The sequence below is a fragment of the Plasmodium inui genome, assembly GCF_000524495.1.
Source record: "Plasmodium inui San Antonio 1 unplaced genomic scaffold supercont1.29, whole genome shotgun sequence".
In the NCBI taxonomy this organism is placed as follows: Eukaryota; Apicomplexa; class Aconoidasida; order Haemosporida; family Plasmodiidae; genus Plasmodium; species Plasmodium inui.
The window spans coordinates 152,487-167,864 of record NW_008481863.1 but is presented as its reverse complement, the minus strand read 5'-3'; the positions used below and the strand labels follow the sequence as shown (position 1 = coordinate 167,864).

At 41.7% G+C, this 15,378-nt stretch overlaps 2 protein-coding genes across 2 annotated transcripts; both read right to left on the bottom strand.

The window, feature by feature from the left end:
- Window positions 1-6,589: 6,589 nt before the first annotated feature.
- On the bottom strand, window positions 6,590-9,500 carry C922_04787 (hypothetical protein; the record flags this gene model as incomplete). Its single annotated transcript, XM_008820366.1, has 6 exons — window positions 6,590-6,787; window positions 6,928-7,227; window positions 7,372-7,470; window positions 7,642-7,749; window positions 7,899-9,302; window positions 9,474-9,500. 6 exons carry the CDS (start codon window positions 9,498-9,500, stop codon window positions 6,590-6,592), a joined length of 2,136 nt encoding a protein of 711 aa, XP_008818588.1.
- Window positions 9,501-12,037: 2,537 nt separating this feature from the next.
- Window positions 12,038-14,446, bottom strand: C922_04786 (hypothetical protein; the record flags this gene model as incomplete). The annotated part of the gene is made up of 1 exon (XM_008820365.1): window positions 12,038-14,446. One exon carries the CDS (start codon window positions 14,444-14,446, stop codon window positions 12,038-12,040), a length of 2,409 nt encoding a protein of 802 aa, XP_008818587.1.
- Between the last annotated feature and the right edge of the window lie 932 nt (window positions 14,447-15,378).

The following is a 15,378-nucleotide window of genomic DNA, read 5'->3' as shown; positions in this document are numbered from 1 at the left end:
TAGCAAGTGGAGTGTACCCAGCTACAGATGATGATATTTATGCAAGCACAAATGGGGCGTTACTTATGTATACACAGTTTTTTTTTTTTTTTATTGACAATTCCCATGTGCATATACGCGTACACAAATTTGTGAGGACAAAAAAAGGAGCAAATTATGCGCGAAAAAAATGTAAGAAAAGGACAAATAAAAAGGCCGGTTCAGGTAAGAAACGCCAAGTCTGCGAGACAAAATCGTATGCAATACGCGACAAAAACGTTACTGAGTCGTCACGAAACTGTGGTAAAGAAGATAGATAAACGACAATGCACTAAAAATGGAATGCTTGAAAAAAGTAAAAATGTCAAGTGAAAGAGGGAACCAGACAGGGGAGGCAGATCATAAAAATTGACTCCGACTATATGCGAGTCATGGGGAACGAACGTGAGGGAGACAAACGACAAAAAACATGTTCTCCCGAACTATCCACAAAAAATTCATGTCTAATGGTGTTTGCTCTCGAGTAAATTGTTCCTCTCCCGCTTATTTATTCTCCTATGCCACGTTAACAAAAAAAAAAAAAAGAAAAAAAAAAATGAACACACGGTACACATAGACATGTGCGTACGTGTTTATATGTTCACATAAACACATCCACCTGCATATTGACAGATATCTGCATATTCATTTTTATAAAAAGAGTGTGGCAGTTACTACATGTTAGGAGGTATGCTGAGGGAGGGGCATAACCGAAGAAGTGGAGTTGTCCTGATGAATCATACCCTATGTGAATACAAAAAACGCGCCTCTTTTCAGGGACAACTATACATACAGGACCCACATGCACAAAGGGCAAATCGCAGAGAGAAAAAAAAAAAAAAAAGGACAAAGGACAATACACATGATATATGCACATACGTGTACAAAAAGCACAAAACACAAATGTGAGTATACCCGCGATGCAAAGTAGCAATAAACTTTTTCACAATTCACTCTTATGGAGCTCCCGGGGGGAAAAAAGAATGTTGCACTTTTCCTTCTTCTTTATTTTATCATCACGTAGGAATTGCTACTGGTTTTTAAATTCGAATAAAAAAAAAAATTCAATTTTATGTGCGCCTCGCTATATGTAGACTTGTAGTTCAAATATAGCATATCTGAAGAAAACCAAGATGGTCCTTCAAAACTGGCTCTTAGTTGGGCATACATATGTGATCATAGGCACATATGTTCAGCTTAGCACCCACAACATAACGTACGCAGGTCTCCACGTGTACACATGCGAGAATGCGTAAATTATGTTCCTACGAAAAGGCATGCTCTGACCAAATGGCTAAGCAACTACATAACTAAATGAACTTCTTCAAAAAACGACGTGGATATATGAATATTCTATAAATTTCTATATATTATGAATCCATGGAGTGCAAAAAAATAAAGGTTTAAATGTTATCGGCGCATGCAGATGCATACGCAGTTATATGCACTGCCCAGCGCAGCGGACTTCCACCAGTGCACAAAATCCTTATGTAGAAATGTTCAAAATGAGCACATGCAAAAGGGTTCCTATGTGAGAATGTATAAACATGTAGGAAGCGAGGTTAATCTTCTCTAGTGGGAAAAAAAAAAATTAAAAAAAAAAAAAGAAAAAATTAAAAAAAAAAAAAAGAAACAAAAAAGGAAGTTACAATTTATTCCTTTTCTTTATAAAAAGAGAGAGAGAAAAAAAAGGTGTATTTCCAACCAACACGCATACCTAAATCGCGTAACGCGTGATGTATATCTTCCTGCGCGGGTATGTAGATGCCAGGAAAGTATCAACACATGGATACTTACATACATACAAACACGCATGCGAACCTGTACATTTATATGGACTCGTAATTAACGTACACCAAGGAAAAGCAACAATTCGATAAAAAAATAAAATAGAAAAATCTGATGTGTAGTTCTTTCTTCATTTAAACAAAAGCAACATCTGATTCGAGCGTATGTTACAACATGTAAATAATTTTTAAAGTGTCATGTGTAATGGCTTTACACAGAAGGAGCGGCAGAAGGTGCATCTACTCAAATGCACGATGTCGAGCCTAAAAATGCAATCGTATATCTCTTCATAAATGTATACGTAGGACACAGCGGGGGGAGGAAGGTTATTGTAAAGAAGAAAAAATAATAAAAGAAAAAAAATTAAGAGATGATACTCGCTCAAGCAGGTGTACGTAATACATGCGAGCAGGCATTACACCGACATGTCGACATGAAACTATGTTAGACCTGTTCTACTCACAAAAAAAAGATAAAAAAAAAAACTTCTTTTCTTATTGGTCTATATAGGAACACAAAAAGGATTAGACAAGCGCAATTACACTAAATTATCCGCTCCTTAATGGCACTAAAAAAAAAAAAAAGAAGAATTCGCACTGGTGTACATACGAATATTCACGCATATGGACACCTATATATTTATGCTTTTCAGTGTGCACATGGCTTAAAAACTTTTCAAGTTATGTAAACTTGGTCAACCTGCACATACGGAGCGATTTATAAATTTATGTCTTGTACTTTTGCCAAAAAAAAAAAAAAAAAAAAAAAACATGCAGATATGAATGTATCACCTTGTACACATAACATTCCGCTGAGAATTTTATGTAGATATGCAAAACTTTCGTAGGCGAAGTTTATGTTACGTAAAGGAGAAATACCAAAAACGGGAAGAGAGAGGCAGGAAGGAAGTCTTTAAAAAAATAAAAGAAACATACATTACACGTTATGTGTGAAGGGCTAAATGTGACACGTTTGGATGTGCATCTATCCAGGTGTTCCTCTTTCACCTTCTTCTTTTTCTTTTTTTCTCTTTTCCCACATCTCTCAAAAATTGACATACACTGCTGTGAAAACAAATGTAAGGCAACTCAGACACATGGGGAGAACCACACAATAATGGGATATGTGCGAAAGGCAGGACGAAGGGACGCAAACACACTAAGTATACGCGTGTTTGCTCACGATTGGTTTTTCACGAATTGGACGTATTTCACTTTTAGTTATGTGTGAGGCTATCTTAGTAAAAGGAAAAAAAAAACACACATAAAAAACTGTGAAGGAGAGGGGACAAATTCAAAAGGACGCAGGAAGAACGCGGAAATATACGAAAGGACATAGAAAAAGAGAAAAAAAAAAAAAGCGAAAAATTGCAAAAGGATGTGAAAGAAAAAAAAAAGGGAAAAAATGAAAAAGAACGTGAAATTGCCAGAAAATGGTGAAATATCCCAAAAAAACGTCCAATTAAAATGCTCACCCCAAAATAACACTTTTTTTTGACCTTTTCGTTGAAAAAATTTATAGCCCCTCTTTAAAAGTGTTCATCCAATCATCCACTCAGTTATTGACCTTCACTCTTTACCTTCGATCTGAAATGTGCGGCATGAGTGAATATATATAATGCATTCATTCATATATATATTTATACATACATGATATATATATTTATACATTTGTACATACGTTTATATATGCGTTTATATATACCATTTACGCGTATGTCTGTACAAGGACATGCCCCCGCGGTATCTGAAATTAGCTCACACATGAACCCCGGGCCTTATGCACATACTCGCTCACGCGAAGATGTTAATTCCTCCTCCCCCAATCGATTCACCATATCTCTACATGGCGCGTGATGCTCATCTTTGAACTTGAAAAAAAATATATATAACATTCGTTCCTTTTTCTTTTTCTCAAATTCTGCGACCTTCCGCTTTTTATGCAGATGAGCATGTGGCTAGTGTGTATGCGCTCACGTTCGCGTGGAGTGCGCGTGCTGAAGGCTCTTTTTTGTTTTCACCTATTAGCTTTTTCGTTTACTTATTATTTATACCTCTCTCTTTTTTACGCTCTTTCTCTATCTCCCCTTTTTTCTTTTTTTTTTTTTTTCCAAATGATCACATTCTCTGAGGGTGCTCATCGACTAAGAAAACGCATACGTACAAAATGACACGCAAATTACTGCAGGCACTCTTTCCCCGTAAGTTTACCCTTTCCTTTGCACATCTTGTCATGCGCCAAAAGTTAGTCATTTTATTATGAGGGATTCATTAAACACTCGCATTGGTGCTTGCATGTGTACATGCCCTTTGTGTCCACTGCGACATTTTTTGGCCACCAGAGGTTAACCAACGGCCATTTGTGAAGTCCTTTTTGCCAATTGTTCATCGCACGTTTGTGTGCATCTGCTAGACGCATAACACAGGAGGGTGAAATTATTACCTCCTTTAAGAAACACCCGAAGAGGGGTGACGCGGCCACCACCTCACACGGTTAGGCGGCCCATACCTACGTATTAATTACGTGCGACTCTTAACAGACGTCCTTTCCAACACATGGACGAAGGGACCTTCCTTAAATGTCCCCACTCTGATTCTTTCATACCCAAAAATGTACCTTCGTGTTGAACCGTCGGAGTATTACCCGAAACGGGCCCTTTTCTCCACCAATTTAAGCCACAAATGGGTGCAAATTCTGGTAAGCCGATTTTCACTTTCCAGCAGGACATGGCAAATGGAAAAAAAGGAAAAGCAAACGAAACAAACAAGAGGAAACTCAATTGCGTATCTAACTCCATCTCTCGGCTGCACTCGAAAAGCAATGGTGTTTAAGAGATGAACTTAAAATAAAGTTGAAACTTCACGGCGAAAGGGCTGTATCTCGCAAGGGTGGACAGTGAAGCAAATGTTCGGGGGGTGCAGAAGCACACATCTTAACATGGGCACGAGCGTTTATATATATATATGTACGCCCGCATTCCCATGCACAGTTCATGTGAAGGAAAGAACCCTCTCTTCCCATTTTCGCCCCCCCGTGTCGCGAATTACATACCCACTTAAACTCCAACACATAAGGTACTCTTTTTTCCTGAACGGACGCATCTCGTGTTGCGCGGTGGGTCTTTCGCTCCATTCTTCTAAGGCACAGGAATTCAAAAAATAATTTTGAGAGCAAATCCTTCCTTCTGGTAATGTCCGTATAATGCGCATAATTTTTTTGTTGTTCTTTTTCCAATTCGGTCGAAGCGGTTCCCGCAAAATATGCTAAAGAGGAAAAAACTACAATTCTCCCTTTGAAGGCATGGGCCACTAAGTCATGCCTATGTGGGTCCATATATCCGCACATTTTCGAGAGTACAATTCCCATGTATTTCGTCTACCTCAACCCGTGTGCCATTTCCACGTCTACACAATTCGACCCAAGTATAAACGGGTAGAAGCAGGTTTGATATTTTTCACATATTTACGCTTTATTATACCTGTCGAGGGGGTACTCCCTATCGATGCTCCTTCAATTTGAAGTGCAGGTACGCCCTCCCCCCTGGCATGTGTGCATTGGCACATTGGTGTGCGTCGCAGCAAATGGCATTTTTCTCAATCCCTGTTGTCCGTACAACATTTTGCACCGTCCCAGGTGGCAATTTCCGCAAAAGACACAACCTTTTATTCGAATTTGCGTAAAAAAAGTAAAAGCAATAAAAAATGAAAGTGCGAGAGGGCTGTGGCCAAACAAAATATAATCACCTATGTGACGCAATTCCCTCTTTAGTAATCCTTAACGCTGCCATAGAAACTTCCCATTCTTGCGCATACCAATTGGCATATGTGGCAGCTTTGCTAAACATGAACACACACGTAACAATCCGAGCACTTACAGGATATTAACACACACCAATGAAATAACCCACCATGCGATGACCACCATTCGGTTAGAAAAAAAACAATATAATACGAAAAATTTACACTCCAACAAAATTGCCAAAGCTGAACAAAAAAAAAATATAATTCTTTCTAGGCGCTTTTACAAAGACATGACCATGACTCATGAGCTTTTTTTGTCTCTTTAAGCTTTAAGTTTTTTTTTTTTTTTGCCATAGAATTTTCACACCTGTTCAGTTTTTTTTTTCTTTTTAAAAAAAAAAGCTACCTCATTGGGCAGTGATTGGCCATTTTTGCCATAAAACTGAAACGAGTTGGATCACCAAGTAGTGTAAACCACAATAGTGTGTATTAATCCTTTTTTAAATTCTTCAAACGGGAATATTCGTTTAGCGTTTACATGTCATTATCTCCTTGGTTAGTGAAGAGTACGGATGATGTGGTACTCAACTCACCACAAAAAATGTAGAAACATACAGGTTGAGGGGAAAAAGGAGAAGAAGAAGAAAAAAAAAATCATAACCTTTCCCATCATGGGGATTCATAACTCTGAACCCTAAAACGGCTTCCACTTTTTTTTTAACCTTTGCGGCTTTTAAAAGAAAAATGCAAACCGGTGGGGACACAAATAATAGTGAGCATTTCCCCCAAAATGTAGAAAAAAAATTACAAAAGTTACAAAACAAATAATATCATACTCGTTAAAAATAATTACTGACTGGTGCGAAGGCTTTTCCAAAGCACTTACCTCACTTATTCAATTAGGTATATACTTGTCGGGAACTCATTACGAGGGATGTTTACTACGCTTGGTCAGCTCTCCATCATAACGCATGCATTTATGGAAGTGCCCTTTGTCTTTTCGTATCGTCTTTCGGGTATTTACAATGTCACTGCGCGTAGTCCTATTTAGTGTCGTTCTCCCCTTCGTCATTCTCCTCCTCGTCATCTTCCTCGCCTTTACTATCTTTTTCTTCTTCCTCTTCGTCTTCCTTTTCCTGTTCCTCTGCGCGATCTTTCTTCTTCTGCCTCTTTGCTTCCCGCGCTCGCTCTTGCTCCATTTTCTTCTTCCACTCGAGGGCCTTCTGAAATAACTTCATATTCTACAAAAAGAAAAAAAAAAAACAAGTGGGACAAATGTGGCACAAAAAAGATCATAAAAATCACGAAGTCATAACCGCGACACACACGCGATGCAGAAAGGGCCCCCGCGCTGAAGGCCAAATATGACCTTTCATCTCACCTGTGACTGGTTGCCGTCGTCCGGAAAAACGTATGTGATGAACTCCTCCACTACTTCATCGTCATCCTTCTTGATGATTTTTCTCTTCTTCACTTTCTTCGGCAAACGTTTCTGGGTTTTATCTATAATGTCCTTATCCCCGTAGTCTTTCTCAATTTCGTACAGGAAGTTCAGCAAAATGCACCTCTCATTGACAAGCTCATTTTTCTTGCAGAATTCAATTCCGTTTTCCAGAATTTCTCTGCACTTGGTGATGTCGTCGAAGTAGATGTACTGAAACTCCGCGTAGCTTTTGTAGACCTGCAGTGGGGTCGCGCCAATGAGTTATCGGAAGCGGTGATAAGTTCGAGGCAGTGGTGATAATTGGTGGCGGTATAAGTAGCGACGATGGCAGCCATACAACACAGCGATACCACCCCCCCTGCCCTGACGTGAAAACTGTACCTTATAATGCTGGGTTATATTTAAAAGCCTCTCATACAGCTTCTTCGCATTCTCATACTCCTGCAAGTTTATTTCCAAGTCGATGTAGTTTTTCCAGATCTGTGCGGAAATGGGCAAAATGGAGACACATGGGGGGAGATGTAATACGTAATAGGGTCGGGTTACCCAGCAGGGCCACACAAATTTACACCAAATGAGGGTGCAAAAATGACGGTGCAAAAACGACGGAGCACACCGTGTTTACTCACACGAGGGCACATTTTGGCCTACCAGCTCGGGGAGCTTCATGTCGTCCAGGTGGATGGCAATTTCTGCGATTTGCCGAGCTCGCTCCACCTCGTCCAGGGATAGCTCGAAGTTGATCATGGAGATCCAGGCCTGAAAAAAGAACGGGGCGGATGGAAGAGGCATGTGGGAGCATCGCTTAAAACTGCGCAATGAGAATAACTACGCTCCGCTTCCTTAACACAACGCACCACTTTGTCAACAGTACGCTCCGCTTCCTCAACACTACGGCCCGCACTTACCTTCGAGTTAAAGGGGAAGGCCTCGACATACTTGGCGTAGATATCGCGGCACTCCTTGATGTTCCCTAGACGCAGTTCCATCTCGCAGTACTCCTCGAAGATCTCCTCCTTCTTGACACTTTGGATGGCTCGGTTAAAAATGGATCGGACCTTCGGAATGTCCATCTGCCGCACTTCGAAGTTGGCATAGAGTAGGTAAATTTTCTTGAAGGTGAAATTCTGCTTCTTCAAAATTTTCAGCGCATTTCTGTACACATCTCTAGCCCTCTGCACATTTTCTGCATGCATTTCTTCAAAGATGGCGTAATTGATCCACAGGTAAATGTATCTTTTCCAAAATTTTTTATTTTCCACGGGGGGGATAACACTAATTGCTCTTTCGTATAGCTCCCTGATGCGGAAAACACACTTGTCCTTATTCACCAGACTTATGTTCGACTCTTCCAACTTGATGTAATTAAACCAAGTGTCATAATCGGAAGGGTTCTTTTTAATCTCCTCCTCGTAAGTAATCCTCTCCTTAATCATCAAAGTCTCATCCAGTTCGTCCTTATCAGCATACTTCTTCTGAAATTGTAAAAAGCTCTTGTACAAAAATTCACTTTTGCTTTTTGGCAAAATCTTAAGTGCTTCTATATAAATTTTTCTGCACCTTTCATATTCATTATTCTCCTCCTCAAAATTGCAGAAATGAATATAAAAATGTTCATCCAGAAAGGATGGAGGTAACAATTCGATACACTTTTCGAAACATGCCCGAGCTCTATCCACGTTTTTATACTTCCTCTCAAATTTAATAAATCGGTAAAAGCATTCCATCTTAGGGAGAGTTACAATAAGTCTCTCGAAAATGTTCCTGCACTTGTCAATTTCTCGACATCTTTCCTCAAAATTGATATAACACAGAAATGCCGTTTCGTCAATTTTCCACTTTACCCACCTTTCGTATATATTTCGACAGTTGACAAAATTATTCAAGATTTCCTCCAGGTGGGCATATTTTTTCCAGAAGATATTTTCCATAGGTAGTAACAGAACTGCTCTTTCGAACAGATTCCTCGCGCTGTTTATATTTTTATTTAATAATTCTACTTCTATATATTTTAACCACAAATTTACGTTTGTGTAGTCTATATTTAATGCCCTTTCGAAAATGGATCTTGCTCTTCGAATGTCCTTCTGCTTCACCTCCCAGAGGGCGTACTTTATATACGTGCTAATGAGGTACCTTCTCTTCCTTATTTTGTCTTCATATTCCTTTCTCTTACTTATTTTGTATTCGTTCAATTCGTCTTCGTCTATCAGATTGTAGTTCACCTTCTGCTCCACTTCCTCCAGGTCCAGCGCCTCATTTATCAGCTGCTCCGCGGTTATCTGCACCTCCGCCGCGTTCTTGTTCTTCACCTGCGGGGGGGGCAAGCGGTGTGACAACGATGTGACAACGACGTGACGGAGATGGTGTGACGCTGTTACGCACATGCGATGCGCATCCTTCCTAAATGCCTACATAAACATAGCAAAGGCGGGACTACAACTGGTGGGCAGCCTCCCACCACCGCTTACGGCTCACATTACCTGCAACTTCCTGCTGTTCACATTCATCGTGTCCTATCGTGTTTCCACAAAATCTAGCTCAGACGGGGGGTGATATATACGCCCTTTCAAACAGAACTCGCACAGGGGAAGAAAACCCTACGCACCACTGAGCAAAGCATGATTGGTCTGTTCCACTTAACCAGTTCGGCTGGACTGTCCACCTCTGAGCAGTTTTGGAAGACCTCTATGCCACTGCTCAGAGGAAGAAACAAAAAAAAAAAAAAATACTCAAATTACGCCGCTAAGATAATTGTCGAGGCTAAGCGGTAAACAAATTTCCCTCACAAGAAAGCGGACTATTTTAGGAACCCTTTTCCTCTTCTTACTCAAAGGCTAATCACTTGATAATTTTCTCTATTTCTCTGCAGGTTTCGTTCAAACCTTCCTCATTTTAAAACCCCTTTCGAGAAGGCCAAAATATTCGTCCTATAACAGAACCAGAGAAAATAAAAAGCCGTTTCGGACATTCCTCAAAATGGCGAAACAAAAGGGGCCATGCCTTTCGCACTCGAAGTGTCAGCTGTATGCTGAAGGAATAACTTCGGAAAAAAGGAAGAAAAAAAAAATCTTTAAAATCTCAAACGGCAAGATTGCGCAACAATAGAGGGGGGAGCTTCCACGAGCAATTTCAAACGGGGTTGCCGAAGGATCCCCCAACCAAAATAAAATGACCCACGCGAATGGGCAAAACGAACATCTATCCGATTTACATACAAAATGTACTAACCAAAATGGAGGCGCCTTCTAACAATTTTTCCCCCCATCTTTTCAGCGTCATTGAGAAAAAAAGTATACCTTTTATCACTACCCATATGATTAACCCTGCAAGGAAAGAACTCATCATCATGAGCGATACATCACGGCAGATGGTTCACGGTAGATGACTCACCGCAGCAGGTAATTCTCCCTCCGTGCGCACACCTAAACTGGAAGCCTGCTCGCGGTACATGCGTGGAGTGCCAACCTAAGGTATTTGGATCCTCATTTAGTGAAATTAGAAGCTAATGCCACGAAGAATAAACGCACCGATAATGTTTTCCATCTGGAAAACACGGTCAGTTCAGAGGTATCATCCACTACAGCAGTCTCTGCGCAGGGGTAAAACAATGGGGGGGGAGTGTACTCATCGGTGCTGCCCCTGTCCATTGAGGGAAACCTCCCAGATGGCTACAACATGGATGATAAAAAAAAAATGTTCACAAGAGACGGCCTTCCTTGTATAAATACATGGTTGTTTAAAGCTACGCTTTCATTTTAAAGTGTGTTTTCGTGAAAATCGGTGGTGGAGAAAAAGAGGAGATAGACACATAAACACATAAACACATCAACATATGTTGCCGCACGTGCAACTGCTAAGTGAACTGTTAATGTGTTGCGTGGGGGGTTAGAAAAGAAACTGCGTCCGCGGCGCAGGCACATATGCCACAAACGACCCTTCTTTTCCATAAGTTTTCATTTTGGGGGGACAAACGCAAGGGGGAAGGGAGTTGCTAAATGGGTGATACTTTCTATCACTTAAAAAGTAAAAAGGGGCTTTAACAACAAAAAAAATAAAAGGAAATGAAACGACGCCAAATGAAACGAAAGGAAGCTTTGAAAGGATGCCGAGACGCGTGCTAAATTAAACCGCGCCAAAGCAAAGTCACATATATCAACGCATGCACGGATGCGCAAATGCATCGACGCACGTGTGTTCAAATGAAGAAAAAAAAAATTCATATCTCCCATGCGAGAGATACAAAGGATTATGCACAAATAAAACGTATGTGCTCAAATGTTTGGCCCCAATGTGCCATAGGAGTAATCCTTCAATGAGGAATGAGAAACAAACTCACGTACGTTCAATGGTACACAGGGGGTTGTCCTAACCTTGGAGAGGTGTTGGGTGGCCCACTGGCCTCAAACTACCATTCTGTATATTCCATTATAGCTACTTCCTTGGGGCGCACCTTTCATGGGATTCAAACGTATGCCATAGTACAACTCGCGGACGGAACCGCGCGTCGCTTAACTGGTTTCTCTCCCCACTGCGAATTCATCCTCCTAGTAATGCAGTAACAATATGGCCTCCCCTTAGTGCAAAGGGGGGGAAGGGGGTCACAATTCCTACTCACCACTTTGTCTACCGTTTAAGTCCATGTTTCTATTTCCGCCTCTCTTCATGGGTTGGCACCTTCAGATTCGCCGCGGCGTAAAAAATCTTCCATCGGGGCACACAGTGCAATTGTGCACATATATATAAATATATATACATACATGCATGCCTCCCCCAAACCGCCAACTAAAAAAAATAAAAGGGGAGAAAAGCCACCTCGGCTGGCCGTCACTCCGACTGCAGACGGATCTCCCCGCACTGCAACATGGGACATGCTCCAAACGGGCAAAATATATTCATATGCGTATTATTCTCAGCGGTCTATCCTGCGGTCTTCCCTACGGCCTACCGTTCCTATATGCCAGCCCCCCAAACCGGGTCAACACTACGGAGACCTCTACTCACGAATCATCGACACACATGGGGTACACACCGCGGCTTCCCCACCTCACACCCGCTCTCTTTTACCCATACTGTTCATTCGAAATGAATCAATAGCAAATAACGAACTCAAGTTATTCAAAGTGCTGCTGCTAGCTGAAGACATCTTCCTCTTTACAGGCTCCATAATATGGTTGGAGAATTCACCCATTTTGTTTCCCTCATTTCCGTAGATAAAGTCATTGTAGCTGTTAAACCTGATGCTATTCATGCCGGTTATTTTGTTCCTCATTTCGCTGCGTATGTTGTTCCCTCTCTTTATGTAGTAGAGGTTCGCGCACACCTGTTCGCTGGTGCTACTTCCGATTTTGGCGACGTTCCTCTCCTGCTCTGCAGCATTGCTCACCAGGTTTCTTCTACTCTCACTCATTAGTTTGGCCCTATGCCCTTTGGAGGTTTCTCTCGAACTGCTGACCTTGCTCCCTTTGGAAAGTTGGCTACTCGCACTGCTGACTTTGCTCTCCTGGGACGCCACGCTCGCGAGGCTCACCTTACTTGCGCTGACATTTCCTGCACTCTTCTCTTCACGCTCCTTCTCATTGTTGGTATTCATGCCGTGGATCACACGCTCACGTGACGAGTGGGATCCGGTTTCCACCTGGCCCATTCTGGAGGACGACATTTCCCCTTTGCCTTTCCCTTCACCTTTTCTTAACTCCCCCGAATATTGCCTGCCATTTCTATGGGCCATAAGTGTCTGTTCCCTTTTGTTATGACACTCCCCATCGCTGTGTGCATAGCTTGCCTGATCACCGTGAAGGCTCCCGCTTCCCCTTTCATCCACGGGAGGGACAGCTTTCCTCATGTCCTGGGAAAGCCTCGGAACCCTATCCACCGTGTACACATTTCTACTCTCTCTCGACATTCTAGAGTTCATTTTTTCCAATGAGATGCCGTCCATGCAGCTACCATTCCCTCGTAGGGTCAACTCCTTTTCGCTACCCATGTGGATATTGCTGCAGTTGCTATGACTTGGGCTCTGGTCCATATGGGAGGACGACATATTTTCTCTCCTCGCGGGGTTGTATACATAACTTGAGCATCCCTTCATGCGGGTCCTGTCCTTTCCTTCTCTACTCTCGACTCGTCTTCTATCTGAGTAATGTTCTCTACTCATTTCGCGACCTCCACTCAGACCGCGGCTTCGATTCCGATCGCTAACAACAGCACGGTTGGTTATCTCCTTCCCTCTTTGCTTGGTCAAAGAGCCAGACACGCCACTGCTCTCCTTGCTGTGATGGAATTTACTCGTATCTATGTTATTCTTACCACATGTGTACCTCCAAAGGTCCTCAATGCTAACATTGGTGTCACTCTCGTAAAATGTATTATCAGGTATGTGCCTCATGGACGACTCCACGGATCCTAGAACAGTGCTAACACTTTGAGAAGAATCATAACCTGACTCCTTCGTCTTAACCCTAAACACACTCTGATCACTATAAAATCTTTCCATATTACTCATGAAGGAATTTAGTACTTCCTTACTGCCTGTACCTTTATTCCTATCACATTGTCCTCCATTTATACTTTCACCGGAAACATTCAACTTTGCAGTATCTCCGTCCCTCTTGCTTCTCTCCCTCAGTTTTTCCCTCATCTTCTTTGCATTATTCATAATGAACATGTTTCTCACCTTCTGCATGTTCACATGTGATATGTCATATACACTGTTTACATTTTCTCTGATATTATTTTTCAGTACATAAAGAAAAGTTACCAATGCTGCATTCACCATGCTGCCAAAGGAGCTATCCAAATTGTTATGGCCTCCTCCTTCTATGAACATATAATACGTATTCACATTTGTCCTTCGAATCATCTCTTCTGTGCCGTGGTAAGAAAGAAGATTGTCCTTCGTACCATGGATAAACAAAATGGGGCACTTAATCATGTGTACTTTATCAATGTTGCAAAAGGAATCATAAGGCAAGGTAAATTTTAACTTTAACTTAACCCGATGTATCGATGCCAAGGGAGCTGACAGAATTACACCGAGCAAATTGTTCTTTGTTGCTATATGAACAGTTGCAGCTGAACCTAGACTTCTCCCATATGCTATTATGCTGTTCTTTGGAATGCGTAGCTCCGTTACTAGATAATTATATGCTGCCTCTACATCATTGTACAGATGTGTTTCCGTTGGGTAACCTGAACTGTGGCCATACCCGCTATAGTCATATGCAAACAGATTCAGTCCTAACTGTTTCAATCGATACTGATAAAAGCGGATTACGTCTCCTATATCTTCTGCATTCGCGTGACTAAATAAAACGGTTGTGTCCGCCTTGTTGTCAATAAACACCCCACATATCGTACTGCCATGCTTCGTTTCGAAAAAGTGCAGGTCCTCTCGGTTTTTCGAGTAACTCGGCGGGTGTGGCCGGAAGATTAAGCTGTTCAGCAAGTTCCCCATGGTGTGCACACCGGGGACACGTAGGCTGCGCCTTCGACTTGGTCGCTACGAAGTTGACAGCTAAGAATTTGACCGCTGTGCAGTCAGCGCTGGGAAGTTAGCGCTACCCTACTGTTCAACACACGCGGACAGAAGAGTTTTCCCAACTATTCTATCCTTTCAAATGCGCGAAACGATCTCATAAAGTGGTGAAACACTTGCGGGGGTGCGGGGAATTGCCGCTTCGGGATCCTTTTTTCTAATTTCTTCACAACGATTCGGAATCCTTTTTTCCAATTTTTTTACAACGCTTCGGAAAAGATGTGCAAACATACACGTGTGCGCACATACATATACACGCACACGCTGCTAACTCCTAACGTTGATTTTTGCTTCAACCATTTATCTGCGCCCTCCCGTTGAATGCCAAAAACATACATGCGAAATGCGCAGTGCAAAATGCTAAAATTGGGGACCCATATATTCACATACACATGACATATGCGCACTGGAGAATTTTAACCAAAATTGAAAAAAAAAGAAAAAAAAACAGAACACAACAGAACACAAAACAACAGATCAGAACAGCACAGAAATGCAAATGCGCTCGCGTACTACTTACGCAGTGGAATGTTTTATAAACAAATTTGAAACAAAAATGTTCCACTTAAAAGAATTTGCTCGGACAAAGAAAGGCAAGTTACAACGCACATCCTGCACTTACGCATATGTAGGCACATATACATATGCACATACGCACGTGTGTACCTATGCACATGACGCTGCAGATTCGCCTCTCGACCAATCTCTGCTTACAAATTCGCCACGGCGCGCAGGGACAAACACATTCATATATTCATTCATACAGTCATATATTCATTTATGCGTACATTCATTTATGCGTACATTCATTCATACGTACATTCCGTCATACGTAAATTCAGTCATACGTA